We start from the raw sequence: 9,966 nt of genomic DNA, 5'->3' as shown, positions 1-9,966 counted from the left end.
TGTAGCTCAAGTCCATCTAATGGCCAGTTAGATTGAGCACAAGTGAGGAGCTGGGCTCTTGTCGGTTGCAATCCAATGCTCCGATGCTTTGCAGGACTGAACCCAGAGTTCCACGGCAAAACACCCCAGTTTTATAGTTGTAAATTCCCATTTGAATCCATGCATTTTGCAATGTCATCCTGTCCTTAAGTGGTGTTAATCTTGGGGTTTTCTGCTGTTATCATTGGATGGTTATTGTCGGGCTTTTCCCATCGTTATCTCCTATTTGTTGTCTCGCCTTTGGGGCTGCCTGCCTCATCTCTGAGCTTGTCAATGCTGCTAACATGTTTAGCATAGGACACAATGGATGTTTTTTGATTGTCTCCTGGTTTTTCCAAGTCTCTCACTTTTTTGACCATCTGGACATTTGTGATGGCTTTCACACCTTTCTTTTCCTGATGAATGCATTCCTCATTCACACAAACAACCTCTTATAGAAACCTTCCAAGGTATACAGACAGCAGTATTTTATATTCAGTGGAATACATTGTAAATCAAGCCTTGCTAAATTTTATAACTAAAACAATTCACACTGGGGCCTCACACCTCAACATTCCTCTAATCTCCTTAGCATAAATACAATACAAGATCCTGTCTCTTCCTAAAACATTAAAACAAAGAAATGTATATTTAACTAGAATGCCTAATTTGTAATACATATAGGAAACCATAGTAGACATTATATTTTATCCTAAAACAAAAGGGTGACTGTAATCAGTGATAAGGATTTTTCTGGTCTGTCATTCCTTTCTGCTATTCAAAAAAGGGGGCTGGCAGGATGAAATCAAATCATACAATACTTCTCATAGTACAATTATAAAATCCTGCTCCTACACAGGATTTGCATTATTTTTCATTTTCTTTTAATAAGAACAAACATCCTCCCCTAAACTTATAGCATGTTATCTGAGGAAAGACAACTTTCTGAAGACTTTCAAGTAAATGTGTTAATTAGTTCATGACCTTAATATTGTTTCCTGTCACTTTGTAAAAGAACTAACTGTCTAATCTGTCTGTCTCTTCTCCCCCCCTCATTTTAGGCATATTGTACCCTTCTTCCTTCACATGTCTGTTCTTTCTTGCTCTGTCATTGGCTACTGGAAGTATGGGGGTGTCAGCTATTCACAACTGTGAAGTGTGAGGCAGGATGGAGAGGACAGGGTGTGTCATTTGATTCTTTCCCATCAGTGAGGGGAGGGCTGGCTTCTCTCTCTCTCTCTCTCTCTCCCCCACCTCCCTTTTTCTCCACAAGTGTCAAAGGAGTGATCCAGCAACTCATTCCAGTTTTTTGGCTACTGGTGGATTTTTTCTTCTTCCTCTTCTCATCCCTTCTGTGATGGAAGGGCTCAGTCTCAGTGACAGAACTGTATTTTTGTGGTCTTGAGGAAGGAAAGGATCCTGAGTATTGACATTTTGTGTCCTATATCCCCTTTCTCTCTAACTCCTGACAGCATATTGGCAATAGGATACCAGTTATCAAAAGAACTGATGGTTGGAGTCTGATTTATTTGTAAGTGAAACATATTCAGTAATTACCGATGGTTTATTTTGTCGGAAAAAAGTCTTGACATAATAGCTCTAAAGATCACATGACTGACAACATATGTAGGAATAGTTACAGATAATTTGATCATATAATTGCATGCCTTTTGAAAACATGCATTACCAGTTATTATGACTTATTATTGTAACCAGACAGGTTCCTCTAAATGGTTGATGTGTAATAAATGTCTTATCTGGCCAGCAAATGACTAGACTCTCTGCAATCTCAATCCACTTGCTTAGAGGTAAATTATCAGAATGGCAGCTTTTTTTAGTTGGGATGAGAGGAAATGGTGAAGTCCTAAGACATTTCAATTACTTTACCAGTTAATTTTTAGCTGTTATGGTGTAACAATGTAAACCAACACAACTTGGATTTAATTTTTTGTCTGCTTTTTTTCTCCCCTCAGCTTTGTATTCCATCATATTGTTCTCAGTGTTTTTGTGGATCCCTTTTGTCTATTTCTATTATGAGGAGAAGGATGAGGATGATACCAGCTCATGCTCCGTAAGTTCATTTATGCTACACCTGGCTTTGACTTTTGTTAAGGTCTGAATACAGTAGCCAAATAATGAAGTCTAACATCTGTTCTGCTTCAGCTGTTCAGAGTACCTTTTGTTGAACCATTATCTCTGATGTTAATTTTAAACAAAATAAATATGGCTATCAAATGATAATCGCGAGATTAAACAGAATACCATTTGTTTAAATGTTTTTGGATGTTTTCTACATTTTCAAATATATTGATTTCTATTACCACACAGAATACAAAGTGTACAGTGCTCACTTTTTATTTATTTTTATTACAAATATTAGCACTGAAAAGAAATAGTATTTTTCAATTTCGCCATTACAATTACTGTAGTGCAGTCTCTTTATCATGACCGTTGAACTTACAAATGTAGAATTATGTAAAAAAAAAAAAAATTACTGCATTCAAAAACAAAACGGTGTAAAACTTTAGAGCCTACAAGTCTACTCAGTCCTACTTCAGCCAATCACTCAGACAAACAAGTTTGGTTACAATTTGCAGGAGATAATGCTGCCTGCTTTTTGTTTACATCATCACCTGAAAGTGAGAACTGGCATTCTCATGGCATTGTAATAGCTAGCGTCGCAAGATATTTACATGCCAGATGCGCTTAAGATTCGTATGTCTCTTCATGTTTCAACACCATTCCATAAGACATGCGTCTATGACCATGATGGGTTCTGCTCAATAACGATCCAAAGCACAGCGTACTGGCACATGTTTATTTTCATCAGCTGAGTCAGATGCCACCAGCAGAAGGTTGATTTTCTTTTTTGGTGGTTCAGGTTCTGTAGTTTCCACATTGGAGTGTTGCTCTTTTAAGACTTTTGAAAGAATGCGTCATGCCTCATTCTTCTCAGATTTTGGGCAACACTTCTGTCATGGCATAACTTCCCCCTCTGAACCTTAGAGTCCAAAAAAAATGGGGTACCAACATGAATTCCTCTAAGCTTAATTACCAGCTTAGAACTGATAGCTGCCACCACCCAAAAGTATAGTGTTTTGGGGCACTTTGGTCCCCCCCAAAACCTTCTCTGGGGACCCTCAAGACCAAAACCCCTTGAGTCTCACACCAAAGGAAAATAAACCATTCCCCTCCTTCCTTTTTTCCTCCTAGATCCTCCCCTCCCTGGGTACACTAGGAGATCACTGTGATTCAAACTCCTTGAATCTTAAACCAGAGAGGGATGTTACCTTCCCCCCTCCTCTTTTCCCCTCACCCAGAGGCAATACAGATTCAAGCTCCGTGAATCTAAAACAAAGAGGAAATTCACCTTTTTCCCCTCCTTCTCTTTCCCTTCTCCCACCAATTCCCTGGTGAGTACAGACCCAGTTCCTTTGAGCCTTAACAAGGGGGAAAAATCACTCAGGTCTTTAAAAAGAAAAAAAAAAAGAAAAGCTTTTAATGAAAGAAATAAAAAGTAAAAATTATCTCTGTAAATCAAGATGGAATAATGCAGGGTCTTTCAGCTTATGGGCACTAGGGACCCAGCATACATACAAATTAAAAATCTTTCCAGCCAAAATACACATTTAAACCTTCCAGCCAATACACATTTGCAAATAAAGAAAAACAATCAAAAGACTAACTCGCCTTTCTTTTAGTACTTACTAAAATTTAGAACAGAAGTGGATTTTTTTTCAGAAGATTGGTAGGAATCTGCTTACATGTCTGGTCACTCTCAGAACCCAGAGAGAAACAAGGCACAAAACAAAGAACACCAAAACAAAGGCTTCCCTCCACCAAGATTTGAAAGTATCTTGTCTCCTGATTGGTCCTCTGGTCAGGTGTTCCAGGTTCACTGTTTGTTAACCCCTTACAGGTAAAAGACATTAACCCTTTAACTATCTGGTTTTTATGACAACTTCAGAGTCTTAAATCTTGCGCGTTGAGTGCTTGTAGCTATTTTTAGAAAATCTCACATGAGTACCTTTGTGTTTTTTGTAAATCTGCTGTGACAAGTGTTCTTAAAACGAACAAGTGCTAGATCATCAGCCATACACTGCCCTATAACATGAAGTATATAGCAGAGTAGCTGTCGGTTAAAACTGAGCAGGAAGACATTAGTTCTGACCCCACAGGAGTTCAGTCACTTTAATTTTAATTAACAATTTTTTTTTTCTTTAACGAGCATGGTAAGCATGGCCTCTGGAAATGGGTGCTGAAGCATGAAGGGGCACGATGAATGTTCAGCATATCTAGCACATAAATATCTTGCAACATGCGTCAGTTACTATCAGTGCCATGTGAATGCCTGTTCTCACTTTCAGGTGACATGTTGTAAACAAAAGCAGGCAAATTATCTCCTTGCAAATTCGTTACCGAACTTGTTTGTCTGAGCAATTGGCTGAACAAGCATAGGACTGAGTGGACTTTGTAGACTCTAAAGTTTTACAGTTGTTTCTGTTTTCTGAGTGCAGTTAATGTACCAAAACAAATCTAATTTTATTAGTTCACACTTTTCATGATAAAGAGATTGGTATATAGTACTTGCTTGAGGTGAGTTGAAAAAATACTATTTTTTCAATTTTCATTGGTGCAAATATTTTGTCAATAAAAATAATATAAAGTGAGCACTATTTGCATCCTGTGTTGTAATAGAAAATCAATATATTTGGGAAATGTAGAAAAACATTCAAAATATTTAATACATTTCAGTTGGGTATTTGGGTTTAAACAGTGTGAGTTATCACAATTAATTTGAGTTTAATCACATGAGTTAATTGCCACATTAATCAACAGCCCTAAAAATTATACATTACACTGACATTTTAAGTCTTTTTTTTTTAATTTGAAGAAGTTGGTTGTATTTACGTACTGTTTACAAAGAAACACATGTTAGGCTTCTTTCAAACAGATATGGCTAAATTAAGGAGTCCAGTTTAGTTTGCCAATATTATATTACATAGCTTCATGTTTAATATCCATCGAAATGCCCTCCACTAGCTGTCTCCATTGTAGCCAGTCACATTTTAGCAGAACGTTAGTGGCAGAAGGAAACAATTTCTCTTGGTTCCCATACCTTCCCTACAACCCAGTTGTATTAAATTACTGTTCCCTGATAAAATCTCTTCAGCGGCTTGGTCTATCTATGGGATAAAATCGATTTTAGATACGCAATTTCAGCTACAGGTGAATAATGTTAGCTGAAATCAAATATCTTAAAATCAATTTACTCACCCGTCTTCACCGCGCGGATCGATGTCCGCGGCTCGCCATGTCGATTCCGGAACTCCGTTGGGGTTGGTGGAGTTCCGGAATAGATATAAGCGCGCTCAGGGATCGATATAGCCCGTCTAGATTAGACGCGATATATCGATCCCAGAGCAATCGATTTTAACGCGCCGATACGGCACGTAGTCTAGACGTGGCCTCAGGTATTGTCTCCTGAAGCTCTGTTTGTAACTGGGCTCTGAAGTAAAAAGAATGGGGGAAAAAATGGCTCTGAGATCATGTAGTCAGAAAACTAGTTATTTCTCCTAAGGAGGAACAGGTCTCTATGGTGGCCATCTTACAAAAGAGTGTCATTAAATGAAAATAGGCAGCAGTGCTCTCTTGAAACTAGCATTTATTCTGAATGCCACATTAGGAGAATGTCAGTCAAACTCCCCATAGCAGTGCTAGAGTTCAGATTAGGGCATGTTGCAGATGCATGCTTCATAGTATAAGCAGACTGGAGAAGAAAGTTCTGATTAGTCTATTAGTGTAATGCCCTTTTCTCTATTGAATAGCACACCCAAGATGGATGTTCAATAGCATTTAAAGCAGTGACATCTGGCCAGAGCAGGTTGCCTGAGCGTATATTGTGTGATAGATCTTAATTTCATATGGCTATTACCTCTTAACATCAAACTATATGACTTGTTAACTCTAAGGCAGAAGTTTGCATTCTTGAAACCAGTTTTTTAGTTTTGTTAAACAGTAATATTTTTATAGAAAGAATGTCCCACTAAATATTCTATCCTTTGATTTTGTTTAAAATATGCAGATTTTTTTAATATATTCAATATATTAACACTTTGTTTAATTTAAAATACAGCAATTTCAAGCTGCACTCAAGTATACTCTGGGATTCCTTATGGTTTGTGCAGCTCTTCTTCTAATTGGGTAAGTATATACATGTGTATCTATTGAAGTGAAGGTAAAGGAAAAAATTATAATAACTGAAGAGGTGATGTGAAAAATAGCATCATCATAATAATAATAATAATAATAATAATAAAAAAACCTCTAAGGATTCTGATATCCTGAATCACCAGAGCAGAGCTAGGGTAGGTTACGTTAACATCAGACCCGCAATGGATTTTTTTTCCCTGTTCAGTTTTAAATTCTTGATATACAGATCTTGGGGGGACAGACTCTCCTACTCAAGATTTTCAGGGATCTATCTTAAACATTTGAATCCATTTTTATAATTAAGGAAAACTATCCAGCTATTTCATGTTGCCTACTGTATTTCGATGCATACATGTATGAGGCATAATTCAAGTTATGCATGCAGCTTTAACTTTGGACTTTTCTGACTGTGCTATCTTAATATATTTGTATGAAATATAATGCTTATAATTAGTCTTAAGTTTACATCATAATATACACTACAGGCCATGTAATGATAATATCTAAACTTCTATATTTTCTGACGTCCTTTTTAAATATGTGAAATTCATTTGTGCATTAAGGCCCTAATTTAGGAAGCCATGTGGATGATGGGCTAGGAGTTATGCCTGTGCATAAGTGCTTTCTGAATTGGGATTGAATAGTTCAGTGTGGGCTCATACTTATGTATGTACATACTTGTCTTTTGGTGTAAAGGCTTTATTGGCTTTAGTTTGGGATGAATGCATTACTAAAGTAAAGAATAAGAAAATATTTTCTTTCCCATAAATAAGTGTTCTGCAGAAATTTAAGGATTATTCCATGTCCTTTTTGTTTCATCTTTAATAATTAGGTGTATAGTTACGTGCCACTGGACTCCTTGTTGTTTAGGTGTGTATATATAGTACTTAATGAAAGAACCTGCCATGGCACATGAATTAAGTAGTGTTTTAAATGTTTCTAAAGTATGATGGAATATTCAGTTTCTTTAACTCTGTGTATGGTATCTTCACAGGATGAACCCTACAAAGTGATCCTTGAATGGACAGACAGTAGACTGTCAAGTAGAAATAGATATTACCACTATATATAGACTTTGTGAGATGCACTGTAGTAAAGTCCAGTTCTGATGTGTACACAGCAAAAATGATACTGACCAATTGGAACAAGTGCAGAAAAGAGCTACAATTATAATTTGGAGTTTGGAAAACCTGCTTTACAGTGAAACTAACTAAACTCAATCTATTTAGCTGATTTAAGAGACTGCAAAGAGGTGACAAATTCAGGCTAGAAATAAGATGAAAATGTGTGGGTAACTAGCTATTGAAATAACTAACTTACTTTTCAGTCTCCTTGAAGTCTGCAAGTCGAGTGAAAGAAGCTTGAACTCAGCTAGAATTTATGGGTTTGATGCAGGAAGCATTGTATTAAATTCTATGGTCTTTTAGTAGGAGTGGCAGAAAAAAGAGGTTATAATTACTGTAGGCACAATGTAGCTAACAGTGGCAGAGCTTAGTTCTGTTATGTTTTGGTTAAGTTGTGCTCTTCTGCTATGCGGTCTTCCCTGTGCAATCCGCTTTCAAACTGCTCCCACAGTCTGCTATATACACTCCTATCTAATCTTCTGGATATCAGTCTGATCCCCTGTACCTTTTAGGGGTGGGGGGAAGTGTCTTCCAAGTTTATTAAATATCTGTTGGCTAGAATCTGAACTAGATGTTTACCTTTCTAAAATCACTGTGGCTCAATTTTTCCATCCAGTTAAATATGGGTACCCAGTAATGAGCTAGCAGGTTCACTGTAGTGTTGGTAAAAGAAAATCATTCTCACAGTGAGGTATGGCCATAATTCATATTTTTTTAATTGTGGCTAATAACCAAACCTGTTAAGAAAATTTTATTTTAATTTCAAAGTCAATATTTACTCAGTTATTGATTAATCCCTGATTGCATCAGATACTAAAGTTGATTAAACATTGGCTGGGGCACTTGTACTTCTCTCTTGTGCCCCCTAACCTATTAACCTCTGCAAAGAATTATGGTGGTAGGTATGTCCTTATTCCTGGAAAAAGTAGTAGAAGGATCTCACACATCATAGCTATATGTGTAAAATGTGGATAAATGTGTTTTTTAATGGCAACCCAAGTACACAAGTGAAATATTGATGATCTTATATCACAACTACTTTTCCTTTCTAAATGACTTCTGTCACCAGAAGACATTTTTTCGTGTTGATTTTTTCTAGATACACCTCTACCTCGATACAATGCTGTCCTCAGGAGCCAAAAAATCTTACCGTGTTACAAGTGAAACCTCTTTATATTGAACTTGCTCTGATCCACCGGAGTGCGCATCCCCGTCCGCCCGGAGCACTGCTTTACTGTGTTATATCCGTATTCGGATATATGTCGGGTTACATTATATCAAGGTAGAGGTGTACTATAGAAATATCACTGTTAAACTGTTTGTGTATCAGAGGGGTAGCCATGTTAGTCTGGATCTGTAAAAGCAGCAGAGAGTCCTGTGGCACGTTATAGACTAACAGACGTTTTGGAGCATGAGCTTTCGTGGGTGAATACCCACTTCATCAGATGCGTGTATTCACCCACGAAAGCTCATGCTCCAAAACGTCTGTTAGTCTATAACGTGCCACAGGACTCTTTTTGCTGCTTTTACAGATCCAGACTAACACGGCTACCCCTCTGATACTTGACACCATGCACGACACTTCATTTAGCCGTATCGAGTGGAAACTGTTCATGTGTAGCTTATTTATATTGATGTGTGGGTTTTTGTTTTTTGTTCTTAAAACTGCTTGTTTACCTGTTTTGGGGTTGTCATGTTTTCTTGTGCATATGATTTGCTTATGACTACTCCATGAGTCATTTTAGCTGCATGGCTAAAACTTGAAGCATATTCCTAGATGACTCTCTTGATTTGATTAGTTGAGGCATCCCTACACAACAATATCTCAGCAGTCCATAGTGTAAAAAATAATTCAAAGCTGTAACGTAATGCCTATAATAAAAAATAATGTTCATTTGATAACCACATGTAAAATGTTGGAATTACACACACTCTACTCAGAGGATCCTAAATTTCCTTGTTGAAGTATAATTGTTAAAAGTCCTATGAATGTAGTTTTAACGTAATTCATCTATAAATAAAGATGACTGAGTTGAATTTCAATAGCTTCTAGAATTAAGTCACCAGAGACTACGATTAAATCCCTCATGTTTGAGCATCAAAATTTAAACTACTTTTTTATATAAACTTGGAGTTAGAACTAGTTACAGGAACTTGCAACGTATGCTTCTCCTTCTTCTCTTCTACCTTCTACTTCTCTTGTGCATTTATACTTTCCATTGTTCTGGGTATCCCAATTGTTATGAGTGACTAATAAGTTGCCAGAGAAGGAATATAACTCAAGGGCTGAAAACATGCGAGAAGACATTGAGAGAGTCTACTCTGAGAAGTGACTGGAGTTAGTCATTGTAGGGTTTCTTCAGATAAAATGAGCAGCCCAGTTCTGATGTGCAATTCAAATGGAAGTAAAACAAAAAGTTAGTTTTAACTGCAGTTCATAAATGTCCGTCTTGTTTAAGTGTCAAGTTGGGTTCTTCCCTTATCTCATGTCACTTGTATGAAAATTATACCCCCGGTTGTAAACCTATGCAACCTTAATGTCTGTCACGTATCTCCTCAGTGGTGACTCTTCAATTCTGCTACCTTCAGTGGATTTCTGCACTTCTGTATG

General features: G+C 37.1%; 1 protein-coding gene across 4 annotated transcripts in view; it reads left to right on the top strand.

Moving 5' to 3' along the window:
• Window positions 1-9,966, top strand: part of LMBRD1 (LMBR1 domain containing 1) — a 232,243-nt gene that overhangs the window by 29,280 nt on the left and 192,997 nt on the right. For all 4 annotated transcript variants that reach the window (XM_032770339.2, XM_032770340.2, XM_032770342.2 and 1 more), the window contains exons 3-4: window positions 1,992-2,089; window positions 6,155-6,222. In XM_032770339.2, the coding sequence (XP_032626230.1) occupies window positions 1,992-2,089; window positions 6,155-6,222 (166 nt within the window). The remainder of the gene's footprint in view (window positions 1-1,991; window positions 2,090-6,154; window positions 6,223-9,966) is intronic.

This window comes from Chelonoidis abingdonii, chromosome 3 (assembly GCF_003597395.2).
Source record: "Chelonoidis abingdonii isolate Lonesome George chromosome 3, CheloAbing_2.0, whole genome shotgun sequence".
Classification (NCBI taxonomy): Eukaryota; Metazoa; Chordata; order Testudines; family Testudinidae; genus Chelonoidis; species Chelonoidis abingdonii.
The sequence above is the reverse complement of the archived record's forward strand: the minus strand, read 5'-3'. Positions and strand labels throughout refer to the sequence as shown.